Source organism: Poromitra crassiceps (genome assembly GCF_964638095.1).
Source record: "Poromitra crassiceps genome assembly, chromosome: 8".
In the NCBI taxonomy this organism is placed as follows: Eukaryota; Metazoa; Chordata; class Actinopteri; order Beryciformes; family Melamphaidae; genus Poromitra; species Poromitra crassiceps.
The window spans coordinates 8,983,785-8,999,112 of record NC_139629.1 but is presented as its reverse complement, the minus strand read 5'-3'; the positions used below and the strand labels follow the sequence as shown (position 1 = coordinate 8,999,112).

The 15,328-nt window shown below is 47.3% G+C and overlaps 1 protein-coding gene across 1 annotated transcript; it reads right to left on the bottom strand.

The window, feature by feature from the left end:
* Nucleotides 1-546: 546 nt before the first annotated feature.
* On the bottom strand, nucleotides 547-5,351 carry LOC310780916 (ADP-ribosylhydrolase ARH1-like; the record flags this gene model as incomplete). The annotated part of the gene is made up of 3 exons (XM_083641436.1): nucleotides 547-2,160; nucleotides 3,749-4,112; nucleotides 5,027-5,351. 3 exons carry the CDS (start codon nucleotides 5,349-5,351, stop codon nucleotides 1,755-1,757), a joined length of 1,095 nt encoding a protein of 364 aa, XP_083497562.1. The 3' UTR covers nucleotides 547-1,754.
* Between the last annotated feature and the right edge of the window lie 9,977 nt (nucleotides 5,352-15,328).

Sequence of the window (15,328 nt, the reverse complement as noted above, 5' to 3'; positions counted from 1 at the left end):
ATATGGGAGACACCCTGTTCTAGAAGTGTCACTGAAAACAAGCCTCAAGTAAACAAATGTGTGGATTTCATGTTAGTGTGTGATGTATGCGCAGAGTGAAAGAGAGAGAGACATCTAGTGGCAGAGAGGTTGGTGGTTTTTAGGTTGTTTTTTAAGTTGCTACTGCCCTCCTGTGATAAGAATTTGACTTGCAGTTAGGCCACCAGGCTGAGGCAGTGGCTGAATAGACTGAATCAGGGCAACTGTAAAGAAAAAAATAAACAAATGTATGCTGGATCACACAGGAATGTGAGGCAAAAATATTGAATTGGAAATTCTTATGATCCCTGAGTGAAACGCACAAATCCAATCTCTTTGCGCTCGCTATACGCATCCTAATTTTAGTTCATTCTTATTATGGAAAACAGTCCCAGTAAAAAGGCAATCATTTCAGTTCCATTACCATTTTGCATTTAAGATAAGATCAAATCAGATCTGATCAGACCAACTTTATGTCCCCGAGGGGAAAATTGTCTTGGGAAAGAATAGTACACAGCTCAGCTGAAATCATTTATTTGATTGATTCATTTGTGTAGGGACAGATACATGTATAATGTTTACAACGTGAACTATTAAAACATATGTTGTCCTGTACCACAGCATTTGCAGTACAACACAAATCAACAAGACAAAAGTGTTCCACTGACAGTAATTATACCAACAATTCCATCGCAGGCCACACAGGGGGCGCCCGCGGGCTGCATTTTGCCAATGTGTGCATGATATGAAGGTGGGGGATAATATATGGATATTACACATGCCCTCTTGATATTGCACAAAATCTATAAGATCAAGCCCTATAATATTAAAAAAAGAAGAAGAAAATAAACATACGTAGGCCTTCAAAGAAGAGTTCAGTGTTTGGGCTACCTTATACAGTCAATTTAACAATTTTAGTTGATTACATTTCTTTAAAACGTTTTGTAATTTATTATGTATAGATGGAGATAGAGAGAGACAGAAAAGACTGGGAGAAAGTAGGGGTGGGGGAAAAAATCGATTCACCTAAGTATCGCGATTTTTAATGTCACGATTTTTTTAATCGATCTTTTATTCCAGAATTGATAATCGCAATCGATAATTTTTTTTTTTTTTTGGGTGCTTGCAGTCAGGCCACTCACTGAACAGCAGGCCAGACGCCGCCTACTGGTTTACTAGTGGTTTTATTACTTTATTAGTCTGAAGTAATAATTACACTTCAGGGTTAAAGTGGGTGCATCTCATTGTAAAATTGGACTTCAAACGGCCCAAATCTGGCTTCAAACGGCCCAAATTGGGCTTCAAACGGCCCAAATTTCACGCGCGTCGGCCCTGGCCTGCTTGGTATCTAATGCCCGGCCTGAATTATGATCCCAGTCCACCCCTGTTTTTAACTATATCGCCCAGCCCTACTCATGATATAATATACAGTCTCTAGCGTATGATTCAACTTTTCCCATGTTCTAATCTAGTGTAAAAAAGCAAACAAACTGAAAAAATAAAAGAAAAAAATAAACAAAAATCGCAATAAATCGTAATATCGAATCGCAATAATCGTAGAATCGCAATACTTAAGAATCGCAATATAAATCGACCCAAGAATCATGATAGTATCGAATTGGGAGATAAGTGAATCGCCACAGCCCTAGGAGAAAGAGAGAGAGGGAAGCAAAGATACAGCAAAAAAAAAAGATTGCTGTATTGCTTATATAGAATTAGCCATCTTCAAGCTTCCTTCATTCATTAAAAGGTCGACTACTCAGCTGGAGAAGCTGCTGTCCTGCCTTCATCAGTCTATCCCTGTATTCTAGTAGCTTGTGGTTACACTCTGGGACGCCTCTGAAGCCATAGATGGCACCCCACCAGGCGGCTGCAATAGTAGCCGTGGAATCGCTGTCGCCGCCATGGAAGAAGCCGTGATTGGCCAGCTTTTCCCATGAGTCCCCGGCACTCAGGAGAGCATCATAAGCGATCATAGGGGCGTCATGTCCACTGGAGCCCCCGCTGTCCTGGAACGCTATGCGCCGGTAGAATCTCTCTCTTTCGGTCACACCGTAGCGGTCAGGAAAGCAGGCTTTGCCCTTCCCTTCGCGGATGCCCCTCTCTCTCAGGTATGCGTCCCACGCGTTCTCAAAGTAGTCCCTGTGAAATACAAACTTTTAAAATGGCTCCTAACAAGATTACACAGGCCAGAACACTCCTTCTCTATTTGCTAGCTTATGTATCTCTATTAGGGAAAACTGACAATCTTATTGATGTCATTTACAGGCCACCGTAATCCAGAGACTGTGTTGAATGTACAGTGGGTGGTGGGACTGCACAATAAATTCCATTTTGATCATCATCGCGATATGAACATGTGCAATAAACACATCTCAAAGACTGCCTGAAATGCAACAAATAACAAAAAATTGTTTTATTTACACGTGCCATGCATTCACACTCAGCATGCGATTGTTTTGTCTTGGTGCGCTCCACCCTTCCACCAAAGCCCAAACACGCTGTGTGTAGTTCCAGCTCAAGTCGGTAACAGAGAGCCATGCTTGTGGGCATAGGCTATTCAATGTTTGGGGTCTGTTACCAGAAGCACATAGGAACTGTATAGCTAATATGCATACTTCAATATTTGTTTGTTCATTGTCATATCGTCATCGCAATATTGAACAATGTTATCAGTTACAGTGTTTCCCCTAGAAAAAATGTCAGGCCTGGAGGGATTTCTAAACGTACCCTGACCACAACGGTGGGGGCCCTCGCTGGCGACGCTAAACTTTTAGCTAACCTGTTCGCATCTATGTTCGCAATGGCATCCCAAGAATCATCATACTATTATGGGATGCGATGCGAACAGTTGTATTTTGGGATGTGCACATTGACACGTTTTAGAACAGTGCTGCACGCTGGCACGATGCTCCTAAAAGCAAAATGCTTATTGTTTTGAATGATTTGGCATCTTCTATTACTGTCAACACTGTCAACACCAGTATTGTTGTGTTGTAATAATATGCCATAAAGGTTTATTGAGATTTTGGGGAGAGCAGGAAAAAAAAATCTATTTCCTCTTCTGGCCTTCGGGCGTCGTTGGCCTGGCGGGCCCGCAAGGCCTGTAGAATGGTAGGGGAAACACTGAGTTATCACACATGGCAGATTGTCCTCATATCGTGGATCAAGACCACAATGTGATGTGGAGTCTCGCTGTTCATTAGTAATAAACAAAATCGTTGTGACTGCAGAGCGATGTGATTAGATAGCAGAACAGACCTCAGAATGCCTTCACTGCCCAATCAGAACTGAGTATTCAGCAAAGCTGTGTAAGCATCGTTAGACATAAACTCTGTTTCATAACTGGATGTGACACGTACTCAAAACATTTGAGTTCATTTAGAGCAGCGGTTCCCAACCTGTTTCCGACTCATGGCCCACTTGAAAATCTCAAAAATGTTCGCCGCCCACATCCGACCCTAAACAGTACGGAGGCCAAATAATACGTTAATGATAAAAGGAGCTGTCCATCAGCACTACACAGAAATCAGAAAGTAAAAGTGAGGGGCGGTCTGCAATAGGCTAATTAACAAATAATTGATTACAAATTAAATAATGGTGTCATTCAACGATGTTGAAATACATGCTCGTACATAATTTTACACACACACACACACACACACACACACACACACACGTTGGGAATGGCTGATCTAGTATAAATACATGGAAGCCCCTCCCCACTCACCAGTTGCTGAGGTTCTGGTCAACACAGTGGCCTGACTCTCTAATATACTGCTTGGTCTTCTCCAAGACTTTCATCAAGCCTTGCCCCCATTCCTCCACAGGCAGGGTGCCCATGACTGCGTAGGCTGTGAACAGGGCTGCAGCCACGGCGCCCAGGTACCCGGTGGGATGGTGGTGGGTGAGGCGGCCGCTCTCCACGCTCACTGCGATCAGGTGGTGCTCCTGCTCTGGCCTGGGAAAACGCAGGCCGATGCACATGGCCCGCATGGCCGCGCCGCATCCTCCGCCACCCCTGTTGAAGGGGATCTTATAGTCTCCGTCAGTTCTCCTTTCATGTTGGGCGACGCTGGACATGCAGGTCAAGCCTGTAGAAGAAAGAGAACCATGTTCGCGGCCCACATCCAAACAGTGCGCAGGCCAAATAATGAAGTGAGCGGCTGTCTGCAATAGGCTAATTAACTAATAATTGATTACAAATTAAATATCATTCAACAATGGACAAATGCATTCTCATAATAACAATAATGTGATTAGATTTATTTCTATTTTTGGTGCGACGTATGCTGTGACGTCATACCAAGGGCTGAGGGAACTTATGAGGGGAAGTGGAACTATTATGGAACGCAACACACTTCCTCATTATGTAACTAACCTCGGAAAACCCCATAAACCCAAACCAGTTCCTTAATGGGGTCATGCAGCCACACACAGTCTACAGCGCAGCAGCCAATCAGTGTCAATGGTCAATACTGCATGCTCAAAGGTCCCCTCTATAGATTAGTTGGAAACCTTTGCTACATGATTTTATGGGCTATGACGCAATGGTGACCTTTACAAGGCAAAAAATAAAGTTTTGCTGTTAGCCAGACTAACCTAGCACATGATCACAAGGAATGACTCTAACCCAGAGGTTCTCAAATGTTTTTCAGCCAAGGACTCCTTACAAGATAGAAAATATACCGGGGACCCCCCCGTTCTGATTTGTGATTTTGGGCTAAGCTTAATTGTTTCCATGGTAACGTGCTTGACTTTTAAATTTATAGGTTTGTTAGATTATAATGTAATCCATGAACCATTTTAGATTTAAAGCATAAAATATTCTCGTTGAACTAAGAAGCTTTTGCACACAAAAAAGTTTTTATTTTTATTTTCCTGAAAACTTTTCGCGGACCCCCTTGCAAAGTGCCACGGACCCCCATTTGAGAATCACTGCTCTAACCTATGACGTCCTCAAAAGACAAAGAACTTGTTATTTCACTTGAGTTTATATAAAACTTACCTGCTGCACGTCCACTCATATCTCTCATACATTCTATGTACTTTTCCACCAATTGCCGACACAGGTGTGGTAAGGTTGAATGTGCCTTCTTCCCAACCTTAATCAGTGCGTCTGCAGTGGCCAAGTGCATAACCGTGTCATCACTGAGTGGGAAGTCCTTGGCATCCAACATGGACAAACCCCCTCGCTCTCTCACCTGGCGATGAATACGCTCTCCATCTTCTTCAAACTCCCACTTGCCATGGTTGTACCCAAGAGCATCGCCTACACCACTGAGAACCATGCTAGCTTCATATCTCTCTTTCAGAGGAATTTCATCAGACATGATATCTGGCTGTAGAGAGGGCAAAAGACAGATCTGTGGGAAAGGAAAAGGTGCAGAGAGACTGAATTAGCTTGGCATAGTGTCCTCTAGTAAGTTAAGTTAAGTTATCCTTTATTTATCCCCTTGGGGAAATTCATCCTCTGCATTTGACCCATCCGCTACTAGGAACCTTCCTAGAACTAGGAGCAGTGGGCAGCCACTGTGCAGCGCCCGGGGACCAACTCCAGTTCTTTTGCCAGTACCTTGGTCAGGGGCACTGACAGGAGTATTAACCCTAACATACATGTCTTTCTTGATGGTGGGCGGAAACCGGAGCACCCAGAGAAAACCCACACGGACACGCGGAGAACATGCAAACTCCACACAGAAAGGTAGCCTAGATAAACCCAGCCCTCACGTGACCTGCTCTCTCAGTTCCCAGTCACTAGTGACTGAGAACAGGTCTGAGAGCAGGTCACGTGGGGGATGGGTTTACCCAGGCTAGGCTATTTACCCATAATTATCATGATATTTATCATATCAGATAGACGAAAGCAACAGGGGTCAATCTCAAAACCAAATCTCGTTCTTAATATTTCTGCAGCTGGATAGCCTAGTATCTATAATTTTAAACTGCATTTCTTTGGCTTTTGGAGAAATTGGCCATTTGAAGTAGCTACTTGAGTACTTATCTCTGGTTAATATATTTTCATCACTCTGATATGCATGGATCTTGTATAATCATGAACAAAGTTACCCTTAAAGGTTTCCCCAATAACCTTGTTTTATATATATATATATATATATATATATATATATATAAAAGACCTGTTAACCTTGCGTCACCAGGCTCTCTAGCACCTGTTCTTTCAGCAATTAAACGTTACAGATAATGTCCAGGAAAAAAAACACAGGCTGCCAAACTGACTGCAACTTTCCAGGACTCAGGAATGTTCGTTAAAAAGCAGTAGGATTCACTTACTGTTGAGAGCACAAATCACACCATTGCCCGCGCACTTCCCTAGTATGGTGTCCCTAACGTTCACCCGTGAACACGAACAGTCATTCACTAGAATGATCTACATCCCCTTCCTTTAGTTTGTGCCTCCTCTATAAAACAAAGAACATGGGTTATCCATTAACATGTGGCAAAAGCAAAACAGTTGTGTTACATTCGGGCAGCATTCGTTACTGAGGAATTAAAGTATGTGGCAGTTTGAATGACAAAATTGCTATTGACAATAACAATTAGTGGTACTTTCAGTGAGCACAATAAAGCAATTTATAAGGTGAACTCAGTGCATACAAACAACGCTTATCTGCTTTTTCTTTTCATCCAGTTTTTTTTTTTTTTTTTTTTTTCTTTTAACTAGCATTCAGACCAAAAACAGTAGAGTCCAGTGCAAATGTCTTTTTCTTCCTTTTTTTTTTTTTTTTTAAGTCCCCGGCCTATGAAAAGTCACTGCTCATATCTCGGATTTGGCCTGCAAGTGCGACCCGAGCGTGTTACATACGGCACATTACCGACCTCGGTAGGAGAGGGAGAGTGACCCGTGGGCCACGGCTGCCCGCTGGTCATAGTTGTCGTCGGCTGCGGCGGCACACCCGGCGTTGGTCGTGGCGGTGTCTGCGGCGTGGCGGGGAGACTGTCTGGCGCGGCTGGGCTGGAATGTTGACGGTCGAGGTCGCCAGGGTTGACCTGCGGTGGCGGTGGCTCGGCAACTGGGAGGATGTGGCGGCGGTTTCTCCTGTATGTCCCCCCGTCGGACTGGACGATGTAGGATCGCGGTTCCTTGCATACCTCCTTCACGGTGCCCAGGAGGTCGTGCCCCTTGGTGGTTTGCATTCTGATCACCTGTCCCTCTGTAAGCGGCCGTAGTGGGTGACTTGACGCATCGTAGTAGCGCTTCTGGGTGAGTCTCTTGTTCGTGAGTTGGGCGGCGATCTGTTGGGTGTTTTTTAAGGCTGGCTCCAACAGTTTGGTGCTGACAGGGAGAGCTGAGCGTGTCTGACGGGACATCAGGCGCTGGGCAGGTGAGCCCAATGTTTGATCGCGGGGAATGTTCCTCATGTTCAGGAGATTGAGGAACACATCAGTCCCGTCTCGGTGAGATTTTTCCATAAGCTGTTTGGCGCTGCGGACTGCCCTCTCTGCCAGCCCATTCGACTGTGGATACTCAGGGCTGTGGGGACATGGATGAAGTCCCACTGGTCGGCAAAATCCCTGAAGCGCTGGCTTGTATACTGTCGGCCATTATCGGAGATGAGGGTGTGCGGCGCACCGTGAACAGAGAAATGTCTCTTCAGCTTGGTGATCACAGCCGCTGATGTTGTGTCGCGGAGGAGATCAATTTCATACCACCCTGAGTACGAGTCCACCAGCACCTGGTACTGTTGACCATGCCACTCAAACAGGTCTGTGGCCACGGTAGACCACGGCAAGGCTGGAACTGGGTGTGGCTGAAGAGGTTCCTTTTGCTGGTGCGATCTGGTGCTATTGCAGACTGCACATGAGAGCAGTTCCTCCGTGATGTCATTGTTCATCGTGGGCCAAAAAACCGTACTCTTGGCCCTGCGCCTGGTCGAGTCGGAACCTGGGTGGCCCCTGTGCATGATACTGATGTATTCTCGATGCAGAGAGTGCGGAATGACAGCTTTGTGGCCCTTGACGACCACTCCATCCTCAACTGCTAACTCGTCCCTGTGGGAGAAAAATGGACGAATAGCAGGGCAGACACCATGTGCTTTGGTGGGCCATCCACGTTGGATGACTGAGATGAGGGCTTGTAGCACCTCATCCTCTGCTGTGCGTGACCGGAGCTCGTCTAGCCGGGAGGTTGAGATGTAGCTGACAGACATAAACTCAAACGTGTCCTTCTCAGATGGGTCTTGCGAGGTGGATGTGGTCGGGGCTCGTGACAGGGTATCGGCCAGGTACATGTGTTTACCTTTCTTGTACACCAGAGTGATGTCGTAACTCTGCAGCTGTAGTAGCATCCTCTGTAGTCGGGCAGGAGCTGTGTGAATCGGCTTTTTCATGATCGTGACGAGGGGCTGGTGGTCAGTCTCTACAACCGTGGGCTTCCCATATACATAGTCCTTGAACTTGGTGCATGCAAATACCACCGCCAAGAGCTCCTTTTCTATTTGGGCGTAGCGGGTCTCGGTGTCTGTGAGCGTGCGGGACGCATAAGCGACCGGTCCCTCCCCCTGCAAACACACAGCACCAAGTCCATAACACGATGCGTCACAGGTCAGTGTGACTGGCTTCTTCACGTCATAATATGACAAAACTGGCGGGCTGGAGAGACATGACTTGAGATGGTCGAACGCCTGCTGGTGCTGTGGAAACCAACACCACGCAGTGTCTTTGTGTGTCAGCTGTCTCAGAGGTGTTGCCATCTCGCTCAGGTTTGGGATGAACTTCCAAAGATAGGTCACCATGCCGAGGAAACGCTGCAGCGCTGTGACATCCTGAGGAACAGGAATGTCGGTGATCGCCATCGTTTTGGGTCGGCCTTGAGGCCCTCCTTTGTGAAGATGTGACCCACGTAGCAGACCTGGTCCAGGCGAAACTTGCATTTGGCAGGGTTTAATTTGAGGTTTATCTCTCGTGCGCGGTCGAGCACCATCTTCAGGTTAGCATCGTGTTCTGCAGCATCACGGCCCCCGATGAGGATGTCGTCCACAATAATTGCACACGGATACCCTGCAAACAATTGTTCCATTGTGCGCTGGAACACCTCGCTCGCTGAGCTTATGCCGAAAGGCATGCGGAGAAACCTGTATCGCCCAAACGGCGTGCTGAACGTGGTCAATATTGATGATTTGTGATCAAGCCGTATCTGCCAGAATGAACTTTTTGCATCCAACACAGAAAACACTGTTGCGCCTGGCATCTGGGTTGCAACTTCCTCCACGCTGCGCATAGGATAGTGGGGTCGTTTCAGGGCAGTGTTGAGGTCTTTCGGATTAATGCACAGCCTGATTTCTCGTTTGTCCTTTTTGTGTGTTGCCACCATGGATGAAACCCAGTCCGTGGGCTCAGAGACTGCCGTTATGACGGCTTTGGCTTGCATGCTGTCGAGCTCGGCTTTGACCCGTTCCTGCATCGCCACGGGGATGCGGTGTGCCGGACGAACCACAGGTTGTATGTCCGGATCGAGTGTCATGGAGTATGTGGTTGGGAGCTCACCGAGTTCATCATTAAACACGTCTTCGTACTGTGCGAGGATTTGTTTGGTCAAGTCAGCACTGTTCTCGGTGCTGACCTGGTGAACGTGCGGGCTCATTGTGACTATTCCCATACGTACACATGCACGAAATCCCAGTAGCGGCAGTACATCCCGGTCTACTAAGAAAAAGGGAAGCATGTGACACTGTCCATTTAGACAACAAGGCAGCGTGACTATGCCTATAGTCCCGATTTTGCTGCCTCCATATGCTACCAGGTTGATATCATTATGGCACGTCACTGGCTGCTCGCCACTAGCCAGCTGTTTGAAAGTGTTCTGTGACATCACATTACATTTAGCCCCCGTATCAACCTTAATTTCAATGGGATTTTCATGTACGTGCAGTGTGACAAATCCTTCATCTTTCCCCTCAGTGTGAGGATTTACACTGTCAACACACCTGTCAGGCCCGACACCATCCACGTAGAAAGTGTCATCACTGCAGCCGGGCTGTTCTGGCTCCAACTGGTGCACCGACCTCCTGAAGTCCCTCCTGTATTCACTGCCTTGGCCACTGGGTGCATCCCTCCTATATTCACTGCCTTGGCCACTGGGCATGGACCTGCAACATTTACTGAAGTGATTCCATTTTTTACAGTTACGGCATTGTTGCCCAAAGGCAGGACATCTGTCTCTCTGTGCACCGTGATTGTTCCCACAGTTGCTGCAGTTGGCAATGGACTGTGTGTCATTTCTGTTCATTTGAGTCCTGTACCTTGAGCGCCCCCCACTGAAGCTTGGCTGAAGCACATCAACGTTGGTGGCTGTTTGAGGCTTGGCTAGAGCTTTGCTGTTCTCCTCAGTCATCTCATGTATGCGTCAGATTGAGACAGCTTTGGCCAGGGTTAAGTCACTGTCACGTAGTAGTGCCTTCCTTATGCTGTCGTTGTTGATGCCACATACTATTCTGTCACAGACGAGTTCATCAGTTAACACTCCAAAATGACAGCTCTTAGCCTTGATCCTCAAATCACTGATGTACGACTCAATAGTCTCACCTTGTCTCTGATTCCTTGAGTGAAACTTGTGTCTCTCCAAGGTTTTGTTGTGTAAAGGGTTACACACTTCTCCAAATTTCCGTTTCAGGCACTCGGGGTCCTCCCTGGATTCAGCTTCGACGATGACCGCTCCACCTTCGCCTGGCGCCTTCACCTCTGCTGCATAGACGAACGAACGCTCCCGTTCTATGGCCTCCGGTCCTGCGAGATTGAGGAGGATGTATGCCTTTGTCTTGGGAGGCTTGTCATAGTGCGCCGCTGCGATGACGATATCGTATTCTTGTTCAAAAACTCGCCAATTTTCGGCGATATTCCCGTCGAATACAAGGGGTTCGGGTCTGCGAAACCCATCCATCGTCGCCTTGCTAACGTGCTCTCGGCAAAAAAAACAGCAATAAAAAATAGCGCACCGAATGAACTCACAGGCGAGAGATTCATGCCGTCTTCTGACACCATGTTGAGAGCACAAATCACACCATTGCTTTAACTCCAGGGGTGGTTTATTTCAGTGCCGGTGGTGAACATGAAAACATACTGTAGCGGAATGAGGCGCACACCGAGGCAGATCCTTTGGCTTATCAAACTCTTTATTAACGAGCGGACAGACACACATGAAGGCAGGCACGCCAACACCTCGCTAGCTTCTCCTACCTAGCCTAGCTCTCCCCAGCACGTCTACTCTCTTCCAGCTTCACACAGCTCTCCCGACCATTTCCACTTCCTCCCCTAGTCTCCACCCACTGGCCCTATGCTCCCTTCACTTGCCACTCCAAAACCCCAAACCCCACATGCACAGAACAACATAACAGACAGATACAGTTAGACATACACCCTACTAGCTATCCCATAATACTCCACCTTACCCCACGCTACACTGCCCCCCCCTTTTTAAACCATTTGCCCCCAAATGACACCCCAAAACAACCCTACATCAACACTATAAGCCATTCAACATTTTACATTTCCAACAGAACATTTCCCCTTTTTATTCCCTTTTATTCCCCCCCCGCACATCACATCCCCAAGTCCCACGTGCATCTAGCCCATCTCCGTTTCTGATGTTACCATGGCACAGGTGGTCCTACCCTTCCCCACTCAACAGTTTTGTCCACCCTCCCCGCACCGCACTCAACACAGCAAAGGCAGTAGTCCTCTACCTCTTCCTCCATCTGCACCCAGTAGAAATGTCGACAAAGGCGGCTGAGTGTCTCTTCAGGCCCGCGATGCCCCTGACCGCTGCGGCCCCTGTGCGCCCCCCGTAGCGCCAACCCCCGCAGGCAGCTGGGCACAACCACAACGCTGCCTCCATTCCCGCGCCCTTCCAACCCCAGAATCCCCGACCCCCACAGGTCCGGAAACAACTCCCACAGTCCCTTCGTGGTACTTGAACACATGCCAACCTCCTCCACGGAAGGCCGGCGTCCGAACGCCACCCACTTGCGCACCGGTCCAACGCTAGCGTCCTCCGCCTGTCTGCGTATCCACTCCTCCACATCGACATCCCCCATAGTCACGTTCTCATCCTCCACCTGTAGACGCTTGTCCTTTCGCCCTCCACCAGGGGGCGGCGAGCTCAGGTCAGCGGTGGGAACACAAATGGACGCCATCTCACTCTCCACCCCGGGCCTCCGCACAGCACCAGCGGGGGGTGTGGAGCAGTTTGACTGGGCCGGCTCTTCCGACATTTGCACCGCTGGTACCTCAGGAAACACAATCGTCCCGACCTGAAGAACCGGCTCTTCCCTCTGGTTGTTCCCCTGCAGCACCGTTCTCCTATCCGTCACAACGTTCTCTTCTCCCCGGCGGCTCACACTCTCTCCAGCCTGTGTCTCACCTCCGGCCTCCACACTCTCAGTGCAGTCCCTGGCCAAGTGCTCCGGCGACCGGCAAGTCCAGCAGAGTCTCACCTGCCCGCCGCCTGCACGTCTCTCTTCTCCCGCTGTCCCCCGATCTCCGACAGCCTCTGGACACTCCCTGGCCAGGTGTCCCATCTTTCCACATAACCAGCAGGCTCCCGGTCTTCCCCAGTACCGTCGCGTCGCGTACCTGGTCTTTCCCCCGGGACCGCTGCGACACCACCTCGCTAGATGGCCCGGTCTCCCACATGTCCAACACAGTCTCCGTGCTGGCTCCGGCCGCTGCTCACCGTGCAGAGTGGCCTCTTTTATTAGCTGCATCAACTTCTCCGCCCAGGCAGGCGTAGCCTCCAACAGCCGTCTGACCTCTTTCAACAACCTGGCTTCCATCTTCCCCAAGTTGGCAGACCACCAGCTGGGCTCCGGAGTTATCGTCAACTCCCGGCGTGCTCTGTCACGTGCCATTCCCCTGTGGTCGTCCATGGCAGCTAGCTAGAAACGGCTAACTGCTAACGCTAAGTCGAGCCTGATTTTTAAGCCAAAACGATCCCACTTCTGACACCAATGTAGCGGAATGAGGCGCACACCGAGGCAGATCCTTTGGCTTATCAAACTCTTTATTAACGAGCGGACAGACACACATGAAGGCAGGCACGCCAACACCTCGCTAGCTTCTGCTACCTAGCCTAGCTCTCCCCAGCACGTCTACTCTCTTCCAGCTTCACACAGCTCTCCCGACCATTTCCACTTCCTCCCCTAGTCTCCACCCACTGGCCCTATGCTCCCTTCACTTGCCACTCCAAAACGCCAAACCCCACATGCACAGAACAACATAACAGACAGATACAGTTAGACATACACCCTACTAGCTATCCCATAATACTCCACCTTACCCCACGCTACAATACATACGGACTAGTCATCAGCTAGTGATAGCCTGTGTGTCTGAGCAGGAGCTAACACTCACACATACATACTGCCATGCAGCCCCGCGCACTTCCCTAGTACGGTGTCCCTAACGTTCACCCGTGAACGCGAACAGTCATTCACTAGAATGATCTACACTTACTATGAATTAAGCTGCTGGTCGTTCCAGATATCAGTCATCACAGACAGATGATCGCTATACATCCACTTTGTTATATTCACCGGGGTACTGATTTATTTTCTCGTTCTTTTTTGTTCTTGCTTAAGCCGAATATTTTATGGTCACTCACGAGTCATACAGTAGCTCACGGGTTGGCTTGGTTAGAGCCTTAAAATTCGTTATATGGATGTATCGAATTTATTTTTATTTTTATGGATGGATGTATCGAAATGTGGAACTACTTACAGGCAAATTACGTCACATGTGACGTGCATTCAGTAGTCTCTAGAACAGACCATGAATAAGAGGAACAGGAGGAACTGGACCAGTCAGGAGGGAGAGCAGCTTCAATGGCCAGAGGAGACCCATATTACCCAGTTCCCATTCACTCCTGTCCATGTGAAGAGTGAGGAAGATGAAGAGAAACCTCAGTAAACACACTTAAACTAAGGGACTGCCAAAATGCTGAGTGATCCTATGTAGTTCTAGTATGACATACAATTATTTCAATGATTTGATTAAATTAAAATGTCATGCCAAGTAAGAATATTACAGTCAAGCTATATGCTGATAGCATATGGTTGTGGAGCAGTAAGAAAAAGTAGGTTACAGTAAACTTTGGCTAAAGGTGCAACTACTGTTATGAGCATAAGCTGGCTATGTACAATTCATTTTGTCCTCAAAACATGCACATTTTGTTGAAAGGTATTTTCAAACTTCCTTCTATTTTAGGTAATACACACAATATGCTATTTTAGTAAATAAATACAATGGTAGCCTTGGATAGCACATTGCTATTCTGTGTGCAATTTGGTCATACCAGCGATACTTTTGTGGTTAATATGGAGCCTAATTTAATATTTTATTTCATGGCCAGATGTGGCCTTTCTTAGCACAAGTTTGGAAAATGAATGTTTTGGTGAAATGCTTTTCTCTTGGATTCCGAATAAATGTATATTATGATTTGTCATGTGGCCATGCTAGCTATTGTAAATATTATATAGTGTCTGTCTTGAAAGCTGATATGGGCTGGGCACCTTAAGGTACATGACACTCAAATAAAAACATCAATCAATCAATCAAAAATGTAAAAAATGTGCTGGCCCATCCTAAGTCCAAGCTGAGTCACATTATTCACATACACCCCAAATCCTGCTTTCCCACTTTCTGGATCCATAGAACAATCTGTATTGAAATCCTAGTGAAAAAGCATCAGCCTCAACTTGGAGTGTTAGCGATGGCCAGGCAGCTAGAGCTAGCCCTCGGTACATACAGCGAGGACTTTGACGTGGTAGCATGTTTTCCACATTAGTACTCATTTTTCTAGGGACTCCCCTGCGACCCCCTCAAGCTGACATTCGAGTATGCCGTCGTCAACGTCCCAAGTCGAGGTGGACGTTGTAGCATGTTTCCAGCTTTATAATGCTCTATTTTTTAAGCTATCACACTTTTGTCCTTTTTCCCACAGCGCTGGGCCAGCAGCCCCCTGCCGGGGTCAGGGGTTGGAAAAGTCAGGACACTCAGTAGGCTACATTTAGTGGGAAAAGGCCCATAGCTGGGGATAGGAAGGTGGTAGACTACATAAAATGCCCTCTATGAATAAAGTCAATTTACCATTTATTTCTTTGACATTATAAGAAAGTGTTTATGTGTATTGTCGTAGCATTCACTTTGTAGTTTTGCAATTCCCTACACTGGAATTCATAAAAAAACAGAGAGAGAAGAAAATAAGATTATAATCTTGACCAGAAGATTATGTAAAAAAAATATAGAATTTATTTCACAGTGAAGATATGGAAATAAAAGAGAACTGGTACAACAA